The 22,819-nt window shown below is 55.2% G+C and overlaps 1 protein-coding gene across 1 annotated transcript in view; it reads right to left on the reverse strand.

Moving 5' to 3' along the window:
* NOS1 (nitric oxide synthase 1) overlaps nucleotides 1-6,635 on the reverse strand; it is a 37,310-nt gene extending 30,675 nt beyond the window's left edge. Inside the window, exon 1 of the mRNA XM_062504701.1 lies at nucleotides 5,923-6,635. Within this exon, the coding sequence (XP_062360685.1) occupies nucleotides 5,923-6,635 (713 nt within the window). The remainder of the gene's footprint in view (nucleotides 1-5,922) is intronic.
* Between the last annotated feature and the right edge of the window lie 16,184 nt (nucleotides 6,636-22,819).

Raw genomic sequence — 22,819 nt, forward strand, 5'->3', positions numbered from 1 at the left:
CGGCTTCCTCAAGAGAGCCAGGTTGGACATCCCCAGGGATCTGCCTTGGGAGAGCCAGGGAGAGAGGAGCTGGCTTCTTTTCTTTGGAGAACTCTAGCAGGCTGGACAGGGCTTGGACCAACCTGGGACAGTGGAAGGTGTCCCTGCCCATGGCAGGGGGTGGAACAGAATGAGCTTTAAGGTCTTTTCCAACCCAAACCATTCCATGAGACTTTTTAATCCCCACTTTGATGTCTTTAAGGAACTGGAAGCAATGCTGAAGACTGAAACCATTGATTGGACAAACTGTCCCAAAAGCCAGATCCAGGTATTCCTCTCTGACCACTCCCACATCCACTACACACTCTTAGCCAGATCTCTTGGATCCAGAGAGGTCCAAACCCCCGTTTGAGGGTTTTTTCTGTTCTGAAAGCCAAATTTGATACTTTAAAAAGGAAAGAGGAATCCTGCCCTCCCCCACTGGTGCCAGGCAGAGCCTGGGATGCTGCCTCCCCTTGGAATGAGCATCTGGCTGTTTGGAGAAATGAGAGGCACCACTGTTTTCTTTTGACTAATTTGATGATGTTGCAGTGCTCCGAGTGATGAAGCAGCAGGGAAGTTGCTGAGACAGCCCTTTCAGAAATTTCTCCAAAGCTTTTCCAAAAAGAAATTAAAGGGGGAAAAAAAGAGTGAAAGGAAAGTTTGTCAGTTTGTCATTCGGCTCCTTTGAATTTCCTTGGCAGAAGGATCTCTCTGACTTCCCAGGCAGAGAGCAGAGATAGCCCTGGCTGCTGTCACCCCACTTTGGATGGATGATAAGGATGGCAGTGCCCACACCTCTGGTGACGCTGATAACATCACCCTGTGCTGTGACCAGGGGACAGGATTCTTCCTTCCAGGCCCTTCTCCTGGAATTCCTGAGCCTGGGGCTGTTTGGGAAGCTCACACCCTGGGAGAGAAATCCCTTCTTCTTACCTCATTCCCTGATTTTTCCTTGGGAATGGCTGCACTTGCAGAGCTCCTCCTTCCAGTGCTTGGGGCTGGGATAAGCAGCTCTTGCCTCACCTTTCTTTTGCCTCATGGAAAACCACATTCCAGAGGGCATGGCATCCTCAGAAATTTAAATTCCCGTGCCTCTTTCCCTGGGGCAGTTGGAAAACGTGCTGACTGCAGGCTGGAGGGTTCAGCAAGGTCTGGACAACAGCAGAGGGAAAGGGATGGGGCAGGAGAAGGGATCTGCAGGACGCAGAGGATGGAGCAGAGCTCATGAAGGAAGCGGGAATTTGGAAGAAGGAATAACTCCAAAAGCCGGGATGCACTGCCTGGAGTGTGCCCAGGGTGGGAACTGCAGGGTGATCCAAGCAAGGAACACATGGGAGAGGGAACGTGGGTCAGCACGGGAGGAGGCCCACAAAAGCCTCGGGAAGAACCTAAGGAACGATCTGCAGAAGATCCTGCAGCCTCAGAAAGTCAGGAATGCGCCCAGCACAGGGATCAGGGACTAACCAGCACGCTGTGGCCTCAGGGAGCCTGTGAAATATGAGGCTGGAAAATGCCTTTGAGGAGGCACTGACACATAAAGACCTGGGAACAGATCCAATCAGTCCCAAAGTCCCACCAGCACAGCTCAAAATTCCACCAGCATCGAGCTGCAGCCGCCGCTCCCGTCCCTTCCCAGCCATTCCCAATGAACATCTGCAGGATTCCAGGCTCTCCTGAAGAAAAGCACAGCTCAGGTGTGCTGGGAATCACACAGATTCACACAGGGATCTCCTGCAGGCTCACACCTGGGCCATGGGTTTGTCTGCTGGGATCACCAACAAGGAGAACAGCTGTCCCATCCCACGGGATGCAAGGAGCAACAAAGAGAGCTGAGTGGGTGAAGGGTGATTTGGGGACTGCTCTCATGTGTTTGGGGGGAATATGGGATATATTTGGGTGGAGTATGTGTTTTCCAGGCACAAAATGCCTCTTTGGACCAATGCCCAAGTAAGAGTGATGAGAAAGAAGCCTTGGTCGAGGGAGCAGGGGAAGGTTATTCCCTGCCAGAGCTCCCTGCACCCATTTCCAGAATGGCACAAATGTGGTAATTCCAGGGAATCTTCTCCTTTCTGAGGTTTGAAAGTTTTGTGTCCAAGTGCAGAAGAATGAAGACAGATCAGAAATGCAAATGAAATGTTTTGAGCAACACAAAGAGATTTTGGCCGTCCTGAAGATGGTGGGAGGAAGAGAATTTTCTCTTTGGGAACTGCAAAATTATGGGGTTTGTTCCAAGGCAAGCTGGAGCCTGAAACCTTGAAACCTTTTCTGACTGAATTCCTGCTCTCAGCACGCTTCTCCCTCTTGGGGCTGCTGTTTGGACTGAAACTGCCATGTTTCCATCATGCTGCTCATGTCATGGAAGAGACCTGGGAAGGAAAATAAACCCTGGCAACTCAGTGGGGAGGGGTGGAAGAAGGAGGGAAGATGGGACCTGACAATCTCCCCAGAGCTCTGAGGGAAAAACAGACCTGGGTTCACTGGCAGGGAGTGAATCAAACTCTATTTTTGCTTCCTAGCCCACAGTGAGCCTCATGGCAGAAATGCCAGCTCTCATCATACCTTGAGCCCCACATCCCTGCTTCCTTTTCCAATTGCAGATGGCCTGAGCTGAGGAGCAGCCATGGTCACACGTGCTTACACTGTGCTCCCAAGAGCACATGGTGGGGGGAAAAGCCAGCAAGGAGAATTTCCTTAGGGAATGCAGACCATGGGTGCAGGGGATGGAGAGGAACTGACTGTGTCCCCGAAGCAAACTTGGGATCAATCAATCAGTCACAGGATGGTTTGAAGGGACCTTAAAGAACATCCAATGCCACCTCCTGCCATGGTCAGGGACACCTTCCACCGTCCCAGGCTGCTCCAAGCCCTGTCCAGCCTGGCCTTGGACACTTCCAGGGATCCAGGGGCAGCCACAGCTGCTCTGGGCACCCTGTGCCAGGGCCTGCCCACCCTCCCAGGGAACAATTCCTTCCCAATATCCCATCCAGCCCTGCCCTCTGGCAGTTTGAATCCATTCCCCTTATCCTGTTCCTCCACGCTCCTGTAAGTCCCTCTCCACCTTTCTTACAGGCTCCCTTCCAGTTTTCCTTGGAAGCAACACTGGAGAGAGGAGCTGGAAGCCCAACGCATCAGGTGTAGTTTGAATTATTTTTGCCAAAGCCCATCTTGATCAAGAAGTTTTTGGCTCCCTGTGGACAAGCTCAGCCTTGTGCCATTCCTGGGAATGCTGCCACAGCTCCGTGAGCCGGATCAGCTCTGACAAAACACCACAGGCTGGGAAGGTCAGCACCAGGAAAAGAGGAGACAGAACAGGATTCGTCCCAAACCCCTCATCTCCAGCTGGATCAACAGCCAAATAATCCAGGCCGGAGGTGTCCGGCTCAACCTTGAGCGAGGTTTTGCACCCTCCTGGGTGTAGGTAAAGCTCAATTCCTGCACTACTCCTGCCTGGAGAAGTCACGGCCGATGCCTGGGAGCTGCATCCATCTGATAAGACTCACTGGGGTTTTTTTGGCATTTCCTTGGCATCGACCAACACTCTCCCCAGTTATCCACTCCCTGTTATTCCCTGACCTTTCTGCACTTCTCCTGCCTTCCAAGAAAACTTGGAGTGCAGGAGACCTTCAGGTTGCCCTGGCTCTGTGTGAGCCCGAGCTGAGGAGATGAATCATCTGCAGCCCCATCCCACAGAAATGCCCTTTGCCCCACGTGGCAGCTCCTGGCAGCTTCTCCCTGCAGCAAATCTTTCCTGCACGTCTGCTCCAGCCTGGGTCTTCTCCCTCACACCGAGTCCTTCCACAAGAGCCAGGCAGCAGCTTTTCATCAAGCAGAAGAATTTGACCAAAAAGTGGATTTTCATCCCCCCCCCCCCCAAGTACAGAGATGACAAAGATTTGGTTTTTATTAGAATATTGGGGTAAAGAAAATACATATATATATATATATATGTAGGTTAAATCCCCGCTTTGCTGCTTCAAGGTCCTTCAGTTTAAGTGAAATCAAAGTGAAATCAAAATCAAAGCATTTCTGTTTAATCTCTGAATAGAAGATTCTCCACGAAGCAAAACCACGTTTTTCAGCCCTCCCTACGGCTGGAGCAGAGTTTCCTTGGAGATCCTGCAGCCGGTGGGATGGGGACATGGTTTGAAGGGTGAGGCTGTACCTTGTACAATCCCAAACACTGGGATTGTGTCCTCTGGGGGCTTCGCTGGGCTGTGACCCCCAGGTCCCTGAGCTAAACCAGAGAGGATTTTGAAGCCCCCCTGCACATTTTGTATCCAGTCATGACCCTTTCAACATCTCAATTCTTAAACCAGGTTCTCCCAGGCTGGGCTGGTGCTGGATCAAAGCACAGTCCAGACAGGTTTTTGGAGAGCGTTCTGGGCTCAGGGGGTTAAATCACTTCCCATTGCACAGCAGATTATCAAATATTCCAAATCCCAACACTACCCAAGAGAACAAGACCTGGAGAGTACCTGTGGTGGGGAGGGGATGGTGGGAAGGACACTTAGACCCCGGCACCGAGCCCAGCAGATATTTTTTCCTTCTGACTCAGTGTGAGCACCCTGACAAGCTTTGTACTGTGTCCTCCACGGGAAACAGGAATAAACTGGGAGAGCAGGAACGACATGAAAACAACTGAAAATAAAACAAGGAAGGTGGAAAACACAGGGGGTGTGGGTGGGACTGGGATGGGAGCAAGCAGGAGCTCAGCCTTGGCTGGGAGCCCACGGAGGGGACCCTGCTGTGGCTCTCCCCTCTTGTTTCTGATGAAGAAAAATGAACACATTTTTTTCCTTTTTCTAAAAAGTGTCTACAGCAAGGGAACCTGAAATTACAGAGAACTTGAAATTACAGATCTTTCCACGGCTGAGCATGAGATCTGCAGCTCCAGCAAACCTTTGGGGCTTTTCCAGACAGTCAATAAGCGAGGGCAGCCACAACCTGCTGCAGCACTTGACACTGCTAAAATGTGTTTGGGGACTTGGGGAAAAGCAACAGGAAAAGGCAACCTATCAGTGTTAATGAACGGTCAGGAGGGGAGGGAGCTGGCACTGAAAAAAACCAGCTCCAAACAACAGCTTTGTAAAGCAGGGAGGGCCCCGGGGAGCTGCTCCAGCTCCAGAGCAATGCCCTCCAGCTCCGGGAATTGCTGAGGAAAATCGGGAGCTGTCCCACTTCCCCCTCCTCAACAGCATGTGGGACAAACGCTGCCCACGTCCCCACCCTTACACACGAGTCCTGAAATAGTGATCTGGCTCTAGAAGGAGCAGAGGCAGATCCATCCTGGCATTTCCGCAAGGATTGGGCGTTCCGAGCTCCCGATCTAAAATATTTCCCCCCTTCCCACCAGGCTGCCCCTGCCCTTCAGATGGAGCTGGGCTGGGGCTCTCCTCCCCTCTCCCAGAAGGTTTGGAAACTCATTTCTCCTGGGAAGCACCATGCCCTGCCGGTCCAACCTTCCTGCTCCTCTCCCGTAGTTAAAGCTGATTTCAACTAGAGGAGCGACCACAAGGACAGGAATACCATGGACCTTATTTGGCAGGTGGGGAAACTGAGGCATGGGATTTTGCTTCAACTTAAAACAAATGGAATTGAGAACATGGAGCAGAAATTTATCTCAGCGCAGCCTGCAATCCACCCCTTCACACAGCTCAGCTTTCCATGAGACATTATTCCAAATCTCCCCAATTTCCCATGCTTACATCTTTCTTCCACAATCTTATCCCAATTTTCCATCTTCCCCTCACCGACCACTTCCCCCATTCTTGCATCCCTTCCTCTCCATCTCCACCCTGCCGTGCCAGGCAGCAGCCAGCTGTGGAGAGGTGCTCACCGACGCCTCGGGGAACCAAAACCAGCACGTTCCACCAAAGGTAAAAAAAGTATTGAGGGACCTACCAGTCCACCTGGACTTCTATATCCCGTGTCTCTACCTTGGAGGGAGCGTCTCCGTTGCTGTCCTTACCGCTGCTCTTCAGCAGGTCCAGGACGGGCTCGATTTCTTTGAGCAGCTCATTGTCTTCCATGCCACCGTTGAGACAGGAGTGACCACAAGCCCCGTCCTTGCCCTTCCTGGCATCTTTGCTGCCGGGAACAACACCGTTAACGTGCACCATGGGCTCCACCTCCTTCCCGATTTCCCTGCTCCACAGGGATCCCATGGCTGCTGGCTGTGGCTGCTCTTTGCTGGAAACGCTTGGGTTGGATAAGTCAACCGCCTTCGGAGCCGGGCACAGGGGTCTGGTGACACGGACGGTTTTGGGCGTCCCGTCGCCCGTGAAAGTGGTCTCCAGGTGAGTGGTGAAGCCCTCCGGGCCGCGCAGGATGAGGACCACGTAGGTCTCGGAGGCGATGCTTCTCAGGATCTCCAGCGCCGTCTCATAGCTCATGTCCACCAGGGGCCTGCCATTGACGGCTAAAATGATGTCCCCAGCCTGGATGAGGCCACTCTGCTCGGCAGCCCCGCCCCGGATCAGGTCGGAGATGATGACGGGAGGTTTGCTGACGCGCTCCTTCACCAGGAAGCCGAGGCCGCCCACCTTGCGCTTGAAGAGCCTCACCGAGATGACGTTGGGCTGGATCTGCTGCACGCTGAACAAATTCTCTTCCATGGCAGCCCCCTCCTCCAGCCCGCACTCCAGGACCTCAACACCCGCTGGGCGCAGGGAAATTCGCTGTTGGAGGCGCCTTCCAACGCCGGCCTGGGAAGGGGCAACTCTGGCTTCTAAGGAGCTGGACTCACTGGAAAACTCCCCTGGGCTTCGGCTGCAGAGGGGATTTGTGCTGCATGCTCGGTGGCACTGCTCTCCGAACAGGAGAAAACCGGGAATGTCACCACTGGGAAGCCAGGCTAGGAGCAGGGCGGGCAGGGCTGGGCATCGCCTGGAGTGGGAAACATTCCAGCTTCCACTCAGCTGCTGGTCCTGCGCCGGGCAGAGAGGGGCAGGCAGCCCGCTCGCTTCACCGGCATCCCCGCCGACGGTGCGCGGGCTTCTTTATCTGGAAAGGAGGGGAAAAAACAACAAAGGAGGGAGATAAGTGAGGCAGGGCAGGCACAAGTGCCTGCTCAGCACAGGGCTCGGCACGCCACAGGCACCCCGTCCCCACAGATGTCACCCCCCGGGCTGCGTTTGGGAGCCAGGCTGCAGCCTCGCAGCGCTCCGGGCTTTGTTTCCTTCACCTCCCCCTGCGAAAATCGGCCCCATCTGTTCGGCGGGGGCCGCGGAGGCGCGGGGGGAGCGGGGAGCCCTGGAGGGGCCGCCGGGCACGGGCAGCGCTGGGCAGCCAGGCTCGGACACACACGCGGAGAGCCGCGCGGAGCTCGGCCGCGATTCCTGCCGGCTCAGGATCCCGTCTCCGTGTGTTTCCCAGAGCATCCGACAGCCTGATGGGTGAGAGCCAGACAGGAGACGGGCATCCCTGCCCGGGAGGAAACCTGTTCCGTAGGTGCTGTCGCTCCGAGGTGGCTGCAGGAGCAGGAGCAGCACCCACGAGCGCAACGAGGGAACACAAGAGGCCGCTGGGCTCCCCTTCCCGAGTCAGGAAAACACTTCCAAAGGCGACTGCTTTTAAGGCTGGCTGCAGGGATCACCGCTCAGCTCCTCCTCTCCCCCTATTTCCCGCCTGGCATGGGGAGAAGGAGGCGACGCTCGCACTCCCCCGAGCCCAGCCCTGCCATCCGGCTCCGAACTGTTCCCGCACCAACTGCTCCAGGAGGGGAACCATGGCGAGGAGAACACGCCCGGAGCTCATCCTGCCCTCGGGGGAGCCTCGTGCAGCTGGGCACGGCCAACAGCCCTCGCAGGGTTCGGGGAGTCACATCCCATTGACTCCTGATGGGACCCTTGCTCTTACATAGCCACGCTTGGCTTCTGTCACTTCTGCTCCCAAAGCCTCTCTGCACTCCCCTCGCGTTTCGCAGATGCTCTGGAGAACGCTTTTCTCCAGTACTGTGCCCTGACACTTTGCATCGAGCCAGCACCTTCTTTTCTTTTTTAACATCTGAGTTTTGGGCAGAGAACAGAGGGCACTTGTTCTGCTGGAGGCACTGACGTGGCAAGGAAAACAATCTTCTCTCTCCCCATATTCAGAGCAGCACTTGCACCTTCAGCCCCGCTCTGCTGGGAGCTCCCTCCTGCTTCCAGATGGGACAAACAGAGCTCTGAGGAACACGGCAGGGACACCAGCGCCACTTGGGCACGTTAATCCTCATGTGAGGAATGCTGCTGACCCCAGGCTGGGCTTTTCAGCTGCGAATTAGGAGTAAAACAATTAGAGATCCATAACCCAAACCGATGGGTTTAACCCCGGTGGCCCTTCCCCTGCTGTGACTCGGCCCTGCAGAGCATCGGCAGCAGCTTGCAAAGGGTTAAATGCCACTGGGTCACATCCTCAAGGGCTAATTAACGCCCTAATTGACAGGTTACTTCCCACAAATAACGCTGGAGCAGGACCCCGGGCTGAGCTGTGCCAGCTCACAGGGCTGGGGCAGCAGAGCAGGACAGGGAAGGTTCCGGTTTTGGGGAAGGTTCCAGTTTTGGGGAAGATGGAGCAAAGCAGGAATTTGCTTGTACCAGACAGGATCTGTCTCTTTCCTCCCTTCCCAACCCTCCATCCCTTCCCCATCCCCACCCAGCTTTCAGTGGGGCCCCAGCCGAGTTTCCCCCTCTTTCCCAGGCTCTTTGGGAATCACAGCAGCAGCTCCCTTCTCCCTGCCAGTCTCGGATTTTCCTGACCCCGCTCCCTCAGCCCAGCTCCCCCCACAGGGTGACCGTCACCCTGACGTCCAGGCACGGCACTGAGTCGCACCAAACTCATCCTAGCGCCTCGGCTGACGCACTGGGGACAAAGGTGGCTCTGGAAGCAGCCGAAGTTCCACGGGAGCTTGGCACAGCAGCTTCCTGCGAGGGGTCAGTCCCGCTCTTTGCTCGGGGCTCCTCTCAACAACTCCTCACCATGGGCCAGGTCTGTGTTTGCATCGTGCCCGTCTCGGCGGGCAAAGCCACCGCGGGCACTGCCTGGCACGGGTCCCTGTCACTGCCAGGCGTCCCCAGCCGCTCCCACGGGCAGATGTTGCACAGCTGGATGGGACCGTGGATGTCCTTCAGCGCTGCTCGACCTTACAGCGGGACTTGCTGAGCTCGCTGGAAAGAGCTGAGAAACCCCGGTGCTTAATCCCTCACTCTTGTCCCACCAGGATAATTTCCAGCTATTTCCATGGAAAAGCTTGTCATTTATTGTGTGTGTTCGTCCCCAGCCTGCAATCCCATGAAACGCCAGCATTTCTAGGTGCTCATTGTTCCCTGTCCCCAAACCCACCGAGACATCAGCATGCCTTACAAAAGGGATGAGAAGAAAAAAGTAGATTTTAAGTGATACCTCAACTTCCATTCCCCTTTTCCCCCCACCCCCGCTGCTCTTCAGAGTCAGAAAGGTCAGAGAAGACCCAAAAAGGAGAGGGAGCACAGATCAGCTCCAAGCCCCCCAGCCTCCTGCTCCTTTAGGGAATAGTTGGATAAGGATTTTCACAGAATCATGGCATCATTTACATTGAAAAATAATCATAAAGATTATTAATAATAATCATTGAGTCCGATTATTTTCCAGCTAGAAAGCCTTTGCACAAACTCAGACTGGAGAGAGGAGGGAGAATCTCAGGGAGGCAGGAGACAGCAGGAGTGGTTGGAAGACTCCCCCAGGAGGGTCAGGGCTCTGCTGTCCCAGCTCGGGAGCGTCCCAGGTCTGATCCCAGAGAGGACACATTTTGGATGGAACCCAAGCAGTTCAACCCTATGGGTTGCTGAGCTGTGCTGAGATCTGTGAGCCCACAGATTCCCAGCTCTCCCTCCCAGCACCAGGAGAACTCTGATTTATGGACTACAGAGCTGAATCAGATGTTGAAAAGCTACTAGAGGTGTCAGGTGTCCTTAAAACAGTGAGAGCAGGGAGATATTTCACCAGGGTGGGGACACTTATTTCATCCCAAAAGACAGCCAGGAGATGGCAAATCCATCAGCAAAGCCAGGCTCAGCTCTCTGTCGGGCCACACTGCTGGAATAAACTCCATGGATGGTGCCATCCCACTCCTGCCTCAGTTTCCCCGCCCTTCCCAAAGCACAAAACCAACTCGAACTACAGAAGAGCAACAAACCCTGCAGAGGGGCAGCACCACAGGCAAGCCCTACCCCTGATCCCAACACCAAGCTCTGGGAGCATCCCTCCTTTGGAGGCTCTCAGGGAAGAGCAGCAAAGCCCGCTCCCCTCCGGCAGCGGTGAAGGCGCTGACTCAACACACACACACACAGATAACATTCCAAGAACAAACTCCGGCACAGATGTTAATGGGATGATTTGATTTCCAAGGCAAAGAGGAGGAGAAATCAATCTTGGGAGCTTTAACACAATCTCCTCACTGTGGCGGGCAGGAGCCGCCGGCTGTGCCGTGCTCGACGCCCGCCCCTGCCGTGGCCACCTGCGCTGCCCTCGGCCTCACAGATCCATTTGGAGCCCTGTTTTCCCGGTGATAATGGCTCCTGGATCTCTGTGCCAGCTTTAAATGGGCATCGTTGTCCTCTTTAATTAGCTTTCCTGGGATTTATAGCGCTCGAGGAAGAACCCCTGGCGCTGATGGATTTATGCCCATTTAATTTTTACGACCCACGGAGCATCGGTGGATCGGATGAGGAGCGCTGGGATGCAACATATGCACATTTCCTGTAAACCTGCATGGCTGGGCCTCCAAAAAGGGAGTGTGCAAGTGATTCCCTGGCAGGCAGCTCACCAGTGCCAGCAGTTCCATATTCCATCCTTGCTCAGGGTCTCCTTGTCCACGGCCTTTTAATCCTGGGAATACTCAGAGAATATTCCCTGATGCCTTAAGCTTTAGCTTTTATATTTATCAGATTCTGTATTGCATTACTGTGCAACTCTGAACTCTACAGAATGCTAGTTAGCCTTCTTTGCATTTTGGTCAGACTAAGCAGTCGTTCTGGGCTTGGGGACCAAGGTCACCATTACAGCCCCAGGCCCAAGAATTATAAACAAAAGTGAACCAGTGATGGAGGAAACCAGGGGAATATTACTTCATTACCTGAAGCTATAATTGAACAATTAAGCTCTGACATGCAGATAGACCAAACTGATATCTGTCTGAGAAACTCGTGACCATCATCCATTTTGGGTGTCGCCTCTGCCAGGCTTTGCACTGCCCAAGGTGTATCCTTTGAAGGCCTTTAATAAATACCTACTTTATTCTTTTAACTCTGTCTGGCCTCTGTTCTAGGTAGCCACACCAAGGCATCACCTCCAGCTCTAATGATCCACCTCCCCTCAGCCTTCCCCAAATCCACCCAGGAAGGGTGAGACCTTTTCTTTTCAAAGCTAAATCATGGCCCTGCTTCTCCCTTCCCATTTCCAGCGAGTCTGGTTGGGAAGCATTATTCCAGCTGGGCTGGGACTTTGCTTTGCCCCCAGTAAACCTGATTTCCACCAGGAGTGAGCAGAATGAGGCACTTTGCCATCTGTACAATGCCCTGGTGCCAGTGCCTGCTGACCTGAGGTGGACCCCAGCAGCCTCTGGAAGGACACTGCCAAAGGGATGGAATGCCAAGGGCTCCACCCCGGAGACCCCCTCACCTCCCCGTGGCTGTCTGCACCACAAACATTCCTGTTCCTGCAGGAAGAGCAGTTAATCAGATAATAGAATAGGAATAAATCCATGGGCAGACCCCAACAGGGTTCATCTGCCTCTAATCAGGGGTTGTTTCCTGGAAATCAAACCACAGCTGTTTGCACATGTTGGGATAAATCTGCCTCAAAGCCCCAGGACCTGCACAATTATCCAAATCCTGACACTTGGTTTGGTGTCCATCTCCTCTCCAGGGAATGAAACAGCCAAGGAAACCCTGGTGCTGCTGGCACAACAGCCACTGGAATGCCAAGGCAGTTAAAATGATCCTTCCAACATAAAAATTCCATTTTTTCTGATCTGATCCTATCCCATTCCATTCAGACCAGCGTCTTGCACACTTCTGATCATGGAACAACAGTGCTGGAGGAGGCAGAGCCCCCCCAAACTTTCCTGCAATTTACTGGAGCCCCTCACCCCCTCCTGTTCACCCCACCCGACACAACCCGAGCAGACCGCACAAAATGTGTTTTAATGTTGCCAAGACAACTGTGTTGACAAAATCCCCCTTTTTCTTTAGCTGCCAGAACCAGGGTTTTGTTGTAATTTGGAGTTCAGGACTGAGCAGATTTCTGCACCACGCCTGCCATTCCTCTTTTGCTGTTTCCTACAATATTTTGCTGGTGCCTGCGGTGTGTGGCTCCAACAGAATTTAGATAAAAGCGTCAATTCTGCCGCTCACCCCATCTTAAACTGATGTTCTTATTAGGGCTTGGCCCATCTGTAAAACCTCAATTCCACCACCATCAATTTTCTGAGGCTTGGAATTACACCAGTGACTCCAGTGTGACAAATTGGAGCGGTGTTAACACACCGCCACTTTGTCCTGGAAGACAAAATAGGTAGGGAGGAAATAAATGAGAAAATGCCACTTGATGGATGGTCTGGTAATCCAATCGCAGCACGAGAGGGGATCTGGGGCTCCATTTAGGGAAAAAAAAACAAAAGAAAAAGAAAATTTAAAAATCACAGCAGGTTGGCTGGAGCTGTAATAGCTCTGGAGCTGCCAGCCAGCATCAATAAAGACAGGGATGGAGCTCCCAGTTCTGAGTCCATCCAGGAATAAACTCCTGGTCCTTTCCAGCCACTCCCGTCCCCTCCTTTGCTGCTGACACCCCAAAATCCTTCTTGCACGACATTAAATTTCCCAATAAATCATGTTGGCACTGGTTTTCTAAGGAGCGACTCATATCCCTGTTTAAAACCCTTTGGAGGAGATCAGGCTCCTCGCAGCACAAGCCCCCAACCCCCAGCCAGATCCCAGAGAAATTCTGCCCCTGAGACAGCTCTGGGATTTCCTGAGCGTTGTCCCCAGCCCTCTCCAACACGGGAAGGTGCAGGATTAGGATTCCTTGCTTCCTCATGGATGAATCAGACACATGGAGCCAAAGCAGAGCTCACCCTTTCTGCCTTGGCATCCTCAGGGACGTGCCAGGGGAAAATTGAGGATAATTTGCTCCCCGGAGTTTCTGTCCATGCTTTAGCACTTGTTGCCATAGTATCAACAACAGCAGCAAAGTTTTCCAAGGGCCTCCTGGGACCCATTCCTTGTCCTACAAGGGCTCTGACTCTAATTCCATCAGGATTCAGGTGGGGAGATGATGTGGGGACTTTTCTGCCTCCTGGATTTGTTAAAGGTGCTGCCAGTGGGAGGAAGGCTGTTCCTTGGAAGCAGCACCAGCCTCATCATCTTCACCCCTCCAGCATCCCTGAACATGGATGTGGCAAAAAACCCAGGAGTGTATGTGGGAGAGAAATGGGAATGGCCCCCATTGACCCCAGGGGTTTTCCCCTTCCCTCTGGAAGCTGAAGAAGCCCCAGCCCCTACCCTAAGCCAGTTTTCCCTGTGCCAGATGAGAGGATTTTGGCTCCCCAGGCCTCTGCTCCTCACTGCTGGCATTTGGGGCAGGCTGACACCCCAGGGCCCCCTGGGAGCCCTCGTCCCTGATGTGGCAGTGATGCTCTGTTTTGCTGCCTTTTGGGGATGAAAGATAATCCCTGCTTGGAGAACCCTGAGCTCCCCGGCCTTTGAAGGTGAGGAAGAGCCGCACGTTCCCAGCACGTCTGAAAACATAAGCCTGAAACTCTGGAAAATGGGATTAAGACAAGCCTCTCCTAGAAGGGCATTGCTAGATCTCATTAAGCATTTTGGGATTGTCACGGAGAGAGAAACCACAGAAAGCGTTTCCTTGGCATCACTGCCCTCGTTTTTGTAGGGACACACACAGAACCTCCAGGTTTCCACACTCCACATACACAGTGACATCCTGGTGACATCTGGGCTTCCCACAGCCACATCCCGAGCCAGGTCCCGCACACACGGTTGACAACCCAGGGTCTCTTTTCACACACAGCCCATCAGGGCTCATTTGGAACGAGCATGATTTATCCAGCTTCAGCCAGACAGTGGCTCACACGCCTCTTTGGGACACAATACATTTATTTTTGGAGGGATCAGATTGCATCTAAAGATTCGATTTAACACACAGATACGATCGGAGCAGTGGGAGTAGAACAAAGGCATCTGAGCTCTGCTCGGAGCTGCCTCTCCAACCTGGCCCCTCGTTATCGGGGTTGGGTTTCTTTAGGGGAAAATTGATGGTATCAACAAGTATCAAACAATATCCTTGTTACTCTGGAAAGGTAAATGCTAATCTATGCGAGCTGAGCTCATGTGACTTATCAGTTACTAAAAATAGTTGTTTTCAGGCACTGATTTAGGGAATCTGGCAGATTTCCTAAGCCTTTGTACAGACACACCACTGAAATGGAAAAGACAAAATACACAAGCAAAGCAGGGAGGGGGGAAAAAAAATCTGACAGGGCTAAAATGGCCCTGAGGGTGAGGGATGACCAAGCCCTCCCCATGAGCAGCCACACAATGTTAATTCCAAGTGAGGATTCCAAGGAGGATTCAGCCCAAACCCCTCTGCCTAAGATGGCCTCTCACTCACAGTTGTGGTGCTGGCAGGGGGAATAAAGAGAATCCAAAGGGCACAAGGAATTGTCCCTTTCCTGGACTCCAAGGCAGTGTGATGCTTCTCCCAGAGTGGGCACCTGAGTAGGGAAATACCCCCTCCGAGCCCACGGCTGCGTGGGAAGAGACTCCACACCCGGAGTTTGTTTGCAAACATTCGAAACTGCAGAGTCTGTGCCTGAGTTTGTGGCATCTTTAAGGAAACATTCTGGGAAATACAAGCTGGGAGAAAAGACAGGGAGGATGAAGTTGCTGATGCAAACCTAAATTCTTTAAATAAGGCTTCCCCGCTGAGACCTTGAACAGAAAATGATAACCAACAAAAGGTGCAGGTAGAAATTCCTGGGAGAGTGATTTCCCCCCTGCCCCCAAAGCCTCCCTGCAGCTTCTGTGTGATCATCCCTGTAGATTCCTGTCTGCCAGAGCCGCTGGCACTTGGGAATGTGGGTGAGGAAGAGGAGCTGGTGTTTAAAGCAGCCAAGCCCCTACTGCTGCAGCTGCCCTGCGATCTCCCCTGTCTCCCATGCCAGACAGCCCCTGCTCCCCCGGGAAGGAAGGAAGGAAGGAAGGAAGGAGACACTTGCCCTCCATCTCAGCGAGAGGCGGATCCGCTCCTCGGGGACTCGGCACATCACTGTCAAGTCTCCTGCCAGAATTTCCTCCCGACAGTTGTAACTTGGAAGCGTTGGGAGAAAATGTCTGCACCGGGGCTGTGGGTGTTCAGCGAGCTGAGACAGGGACCCCGAGCTGGACGGGGCAGTGCACACCCACCCTGGCACCAGATGTTCCAGATGCGCCTGCACAAAGAGCTCTTTCCCCCTCTGGTTTGCCAGTAAGAGCCAAAAGCTTTCGGCTGCAAGCCCAGCCGAGGTAGCAGCAGGGCAAAAAGGGTTCATCCCCTCCGATCCCTGCGGCAATAACTCCCGCCTGCATTCCCGGCTCGTCCAAAGGGACTTTGGTGGGCAGGGGGGCAGAAGGAAGGGGAACAATCCGGGCTGAACCCCCGTTCTCCCTAAAATACAGGAGCCAGCCATCAACAGGACATCCCGAGGGCTGGAGCACTCTCTTGGGAGTCTCCTCCCCACCCTGGGCTGCGTGGAGGGTTTTGCTTCCACCCCAGCGCCCCGGGGACAATGAGGACACCCTGGGGACAGCTGGGACATCCAGGGCCCTCCAGGGACAGGGCAAGGACCCTGCGTGAGCCACTCCTTACTCCAGCACGGGGCTCGGTGGCATCTCCTGCAATCCCAACCCTCCCCGTCGGGGTCCGGAGGCTCGGGAGAGCCGGCCGCAGAGTTCAGCACCCGGGACAGCTCTGGCGAGGCGGGGGGACCAGCTCCTCCACCCGGGACAACGCTGCTCCACCCGGGACAATGCCCCCCGCCTCCGAAACCGCCTTCTCCCGGGAAAGCTGCCCTCCCTCCGGCAGGCTGGCATTTTGTGGAAGCTGCCCCCTTGCCCTCCCCGTAACACGTCCCTGCTAACCCCACTTCGGAAAGCGCCGGTCCCGCTCCCTGACCCGTCCGGACCGATCGCATCCGGCCCCCGCCCGCCCCGGCTCCGTTCGCTGCCCTTCCCGGGCAAAGCGCCGCCTGTCCCGGGCTCGCTGCCCGCCTGCCTTCCCCGCATTCCGTCCACCTGCCCCTGCGTGCCCTCCCCCGGCCCGGGCACTCCGTGCGCTCTCCTCCTGCGCAGCCCCCTCGCCCCATCCCAACTTGCTGCTCCGAATTTAGGGGGAGAGAGACTCCGGTTCTCGCAGCCGCCTCCGCGGGGCCACCCGGAGGGCAAGCCGGGCTCGGAGGCGCTGGAGGAACTTTGCGGGGTGCGGAGGGACGGGGGGAGACACCCACAGCGCGTCCTGCGGGTGGGGGGCGAGCGGGAGCCGCGCCTCGGAGCAGCAAAGCGGCTTTGTCCGGGCACGTCCCACGCGTGTCCCCTGTCCGCAGAGCCCCGCACCGGCAGGGCTGTGGTCCCGCTGCCGCCTCCCCTTGCCCCGGCCACGGGCACGGCGCAGCGGCGCGGCCCCGGTGCCCGGAGGCGGCGGCGCCGCTTCCGACGGGGCGCACGGTCCCGCAGCCCCTGCAAAGTTTCCCGGAGAAGCGGCGCCCGGTGCGGGGCTGGGGGGCACCTACCGTGCGGCAGAGAGGAACCGTGCCCGGCCCCGGCCCCACGGCCGGCCCCGCATCCCTCCCGGCGGCTCGGCAGGGACGGACCCGGCGCGGCGCTGGGCTCGGCTGGGCTGGCAGGGGGGGAGCCAGTCCTCGCTGCGCCCCTTTATCCCAGCATCACCGAAACGAATCCGCTTTGACGTCCAACCAGGGTTTTTATGGGTGTGGAGCGAGCCGGTGCAGCCCTCATTAGGAGACACTCCGCTCTCCAAATCATACATCTTTTATATAACCTCATTTCCAGCGTGGCTTTTCTTCCCCCTCCCTCCCCTTGCCGGGGAGCATCGCCCACCTCCCCAACTCCCCCACCAATTTAAGAGCTCAGAGGCACCCCCGGCCCCCACTTGTTGCTTGGAAGCTCCGCTTCACCCCCCGCGGGCCTGACTCAGCCTGCCCCGGGCAAGTGGGGGGCTCTGCCTGCCCCCGGGGGGCAACGGAGGGGCTGAGTGGTCCCCAAGTCCCTGCCCAGCCCTGCTGCAGCCCCCACATTCCTGTTCCCAGGCAGGTTATGCTGCAGAAAATCCCCCCCCTTTTCCTGCCAGCAGGAAGCCCCCCGTGCCTGCTCGGTGCCCATGGCAGACACCACCATTCCTTTGGATCTCCCAGGGCTCCCAGTCCGGGTCCAGGCTCCGCTGGGACAGCCCCGTGCCTCAGCTGCCGGAGCTTCCCCCCGAATGCACACAGGGCAGGGAACAAAGGGTCTCCTCACCCCATTTCCCCTCCTGACTCTTTATCTGCCCCCAACACGGCCCAGAGCAGACCCAGGTTTGACATCAGTCTCCAGCCTTTGCGATTGTGCTCATTCCCATGGCAACAACAAACACACAATTATAGATATATAATATTATATAAACCGAGCCGGCTCTCGGGCAGGGGTGTGAGGTTCACCTGCTCCCAGCCCGCTCCCAAGGCCAGGAGGCAGCTCCCGCCGGAGCGCAGAGAGGTGTCCTGAGCCTGGGGAGGGTGCCCAGCCCGTGGATGTCCGGCAGCTGCGGTGCCACCCGGCCCGGGCAGCCCCAGCGCCTACCCCGGTGCCTCGCCAGAGGCACGCAAACAACACAAGGCACAGCAGGCGATTCAATTACAGAACTTCCCACAGCGAAGGGGGAGCGGAGCAGCCCTGTTCCTGCCCGGCACACCGGGAGCTGTGCAGAGGTGGAGAGGGGGAGAGGACGGGCAAACGCAGCAGCAGAAGCTGAGCTGCCTCCCCCGTTCCGCCCCTCCTGACAGAGATCAGGATGTAACACCGTCTGGGGCTAAGGAAAACATGATTCTGTCTATTTAGAGCCAGGAGGACTCATCTAAAGAGCAAGCTACCCAAGGACATCTGCTCTGATCCACCGGCCAGGGAATGCTGCCCCGTGCAGGGAGGAGTGGGCACACACCGGTGACAAAGGACTTCATAGCCCAGGCACAGGTTGGCAATGGGCAGCTCAGCCCGGGCTGGGAAAAGCCCAAAAGCCCCTTCTCCTTCCAGGGCTCACAGCCTGGAGCCTCAGATCTGCAGGGCTCTGGGGGCTGCTGAATGCCAGGGAAGCTGGGGCAGTTTTCCTTGTATGGGGTGCAGGCAGATGCAGGGCTGGTGGTTGTGATGTCACCTGTTTGAGGGGACTGTGCACTGCCAAAACCACCATAACACATGGCCACCAGCACCTCCTGCTCCTCCTGCCAACGAAGCAGATCTATCAGAGGAAGCAAAGCCCGGATCCAGGGGAGCAGGGCTCCCTGTGCCACTCCGGGACACGGCTGTGGAAGTCCAGCTCTCCCATCCACCACCCCCGGCAGGATCCCAGCCCAAGAACCAACCCAGGATCCCAGGGAACAGAGCTCTGCTCATCCCAGGCCCACATCCTCACAGGGCACGGCAGAACTTCCTTCCCTTATGGGAAGCTGAGTGGGACAGGGCTCGTTTTGGGATCACCTGGAGCTTTTCTGCTGCCCGGAAATCCCGGCGAGCCAGGAGTAAAGCGTCCCTGCGGGAAGGGAACCGGTGGCCTGTGCTTGTCCTGCGCTCCCCCTGCGCCAGGGAGGAGCCCCAGGTAGCCTTTCCCTCCAGCTGGAAGCCGTGAGTCAGCCGGGAAGGGAAGGCTTGGAGGCTCATAAACAACTGAGGAGGCAGAGGTTGGGCTGTGAATGGAGAAGGTGGAGCGAGACCCTCCCCAGCACAGCCGCACCACTGAGCCCCTTCCCGACACAGCTCCTGGTGTGACAGCAAAGGGCCGCACCTTCCTCCCTCCAGCAAAAAGCGTCTGGGGACAGGATTTCTCCCCGGGGAACGCGTCCCTGTCATCCTGCCTCATCCTCCCCGGGCAGCCCCAGAGAGCAGCCCCCAGCTCTGGAGACAACCCCCATTCCCAGCCCTGCCCAGCCAGCCTCGTCCATGGAAGTTGCTTTCCCCTTTCCCACAGCTGGGAGCAAATTCCAGCGGTGCTGCCCAGGAAGTTATCCCCCGAAACTGCTCGGGAGAGGGAAGAGCCGCCTCCCCGCCCCTCACAGCGCTGCTGCCCGGTTCCCCCTCTCCTCTGGAAGCAGCTCAGCGCCGCTCGCTCCCGGCCATATGCCGCCAGAGGTTAGGGATAGAAACCAAATATAAACCCAGCACTTAATACCCGAATTTCCTTCCCACCCCGCCGATCCCGCTGTTTCCCCTCTGCTGCTGCCCCTCTCCCTCACCCACCTCTCTCTGGGGAGCGTGCCGAGGAGCTGGAGCCGGATCCCTCGGCTCGCTGGGATCCGCCGGGAATGTGCGGCTCAGGATGCTCGGCTCTCCCTCCCTAAGATCCTTAGGAATGATGGGCACAGATCACACACACAATCTCCCCGGCAGCCGCGGCTCGGGAGTTACTGGGCTGCGATTTCCACGCGGCTGGAAATGCGTGCGGGGGATTAAAGCCCGCGGACTAAAGGAAGGGCTGAACATATTTATACTAAAGCTTTAGGAGCTGTGGAACGGCGCACACACCACACACACGCGCACCAGCTGATAGCGGGCTCTGGCACTGCCACTGCGGCGATTTGGGACAAATCCCATGATTGTCTGTCCGTGCTCCAGTTTAGAGAGCGCCGATGCTGGGCTTTGCCTAGAGGTGGCAGTGAGCCTTCGCTCTTCCCATTCCGAGCCCCCGGCACAGGCTGGGAAGTCCCGGGAGCTCTGACGGGTTTTGGGGAAGGGCTGCTGTGACCCGCACCACAGGCACAGGTGGGACACGCTGGCCCCTTCAGAACCCACCCTTCACGGGCTTGGGGGATTCTTCGGCACCGTCCCCTCTGCGCGGGGCAAAGGTCGGGGGTTCATCGAAGCCAGGTTTGGAGCAAAACTGGGATTTTCTCAATTCCTTAAAGCTGCGGAGATCACGGCCAGGGCAGCTCGCTTTTAAAACATCCCTGGGCCAGCTCCCAGCTCCTCCTTCCCTCCCTCGCCATGACATTTTTGGGGAAAACTCTTTGCCCCCCACTTCCAGAAGCTGTCACAGCCCTCAATGACCAGGCAGAACTGTGACAAGGTGAAATATCCCAGCACAAACCCCAACATCCGACAAGACACCAGTAAACGCCACCAAAAGCCACATTTACGTCCCAGACCTCCCCGCCCTGGGGGTCAGAGCTGGAAAACGCTGCTGGAAAGATTCCTTGGGAGCTCCTCTGGTCCCCCGAGGGCACGAGGTGGGTGATGAAGGGTGATCTCTCTCTCTCACACGCGGGCACACACGCACGCAGCAAATCTAATAAAAAGATATTAGTCCAAGAGAATTTGGCTCCTGGCGTTCAACTATCTCGAGCTTCATACAGACACCAAAGAAATGAGATTATGGGAGCACACAAACAAGAAATTCCAGGGGGATGAATTCATGTTTCATCACCGTTACAGGGCAGGGAAGGACCTGTCTCTCTTCCATTGCATTTCTTTTCCAATTCTACTTCAAAATGTGAATCCCCTCCCTTCAAAAGTCACATTTCCTCCAGCCCCAAGCCCTACCACCTTCTCACCAAAATCCAAATTTCTCTCATCATCTTTATAAGGACGCGCTAAAGGGCTGACAAACACCCCAAAGTTCAAGGACTTCTTGTAAATCCGGGGTGTGATTCAGATTAAAAACCCTGCTTTAAAACCTCGTTTGGCAGCCTGAAAGGGGCTCGAGCCACTCCTGGGTTATTCAGATGCAAACCCTGTTTTGTAGCACAAGTGTCTGAGCTGAGCCATCCCCAGCAGCTGGAGGTTCGGGGGCAGATGCCTCAGCAGCAGCAGCAGAGCTCCACGACTCCACTGGAATCAGCGGAATCGAGATCATTAAAGCCAGCTAAAACCAGCCAGTTCCCAGGATTTTGTGCCATCTGAGTCCCTATTTCCAGCCCATTCCTTCCCAGTGGGATCAGGCCCCCAAACGGCACCTTTGAACCTTTAGATCAATTCTTGGTGCAATTACAAACCAGAAAAATCACTTTCGTGTCAACCTTAAACAGTAAATTTCGATATTTGTTTTTTTTTGTGGTGGGTTTTTTTTTGGTGTTGTTTTTTTTTTTTTCAATGAAGTAACACATTTCTGTGGGCTGTAGGTTAAAGACTCTTTTGAAAAGCCCCAAATCCCTAATCTGAAGTGCAAAGTTATCGCTGGAGCACCTTGGGGTGGGTGGTGTCAAACACAGGAAAGGGCCCTGCGTCAGCCGGGGCTGTGGGTAAATAGGGCTGGGGAGGAGAGGCAAGGGCTGCAGCAGCCTGACGAGCCTGATAAGCCAAATCTGCACAGCATTCACTGCAAAAACCAACACAAAGCAAACCCAAAAGCACAGAAACAGCTGCTGCCGAGTTCTTCATTTCTAAAGAGGAGCAAAGAGGAAAAAATAATATGATAAAAATAATCCATCATGAACCAGCAAAGTCCCTTGGTACTGGCCTGCAGGGAGGAGGCTCCAGTTCCCTGCTGCCCCCAGACCCACTTCAAGAAACAGGAATTCAGGCATCCCACAAGGAGGAGAGAGCAGTGAGCCCCTGCTGAGAGCAGGGCTAGATGGGATTTTGGGAAGGAATTGCTCCCTGGGAAGGTGGGGAGAAGCTGGGATGGAATTCCCAGGGAAGATGTGGCTGCCCCTGGATCCCTGAAGTGTCCAAGGCCAGGCTGGACATTGGGGCTTGGAGCACCCTGGGACAGTGGAAGGTGTCCCTGCCTGTGGGAATGAGATGAACTTTCAGGTCTCTTCCCACCCAAACCATTCCATGATTCCATATTCCAGCTCCATCCAGTCTGGGTGGAGCAGCAAAGAGAAAGAAGAAGGTGACCAGGTAGAAGGCAAATCCCAGCACCCATATTAATCACAGCCCAGCATAATAATAACAATAATAATAATAATAATAATAATAATAATAATAATAATAATAGTAGTAGTAGTAGCCTTGAGTGATGTTCACCTCTAAATCAGCCCCATTTGGCTGATTCCAAACAGCTGCCACAGATCTCTCCCAGCCCAGCTCCCAAAAAATGAGGTACAAACAAGAACTCAGGACGGAACTGTTGGATTTCCCCCCTTTTCTTCCCCAAATCCAACAAAAAGCCTCTGCTCAGCCCTCCCACCAACTGAGAAGTTTGCAGATGTTGTGCCAGGAACCTGGATTTATTCCTGGCATGGCTTTAATGGGATATTGAAACTGCTGGAATTTGAAGGTATTTAACAGCTCCTTCTCAGCCCCCCAAACCACTTTGCTTTGAGCCAACAAACACCAGCCTGGCCAGGAGAGCTGAGCACTGAGCCCCAGAAGCAGATTTGGACATGCCAGCTCTAAATAAAACAAAAAACTCAGTATAGAAATTTTTTTCCCCCACCTCCAGACACAGCCCAGTGATTCACCTGGGACAGGTTCCCCACAGCCAAATCCTGCCCCATGAGGGGTTTCTGGCTCCCAGGAGCAGGACTGGTCCCAGTAAAGGGAGGGAACTGGGGCTCAGCAGCTCACTGGGGTCACCTCTGAGC

This window comes from Cinclus cinclus, chromosome 17 (assembly GCF_963662255.1).
Source record: "Cinclus cinclus chromosome 17, bCinCin1.1, whole genome shotgun sequence".
Classification (NCBI taxonomy): domain Eukaryota; kingdom Metazoa; phylum Chordata; class Aves; order Passeriformes; family Cinclidae; genus Cinclus; species Cinclus cinclus.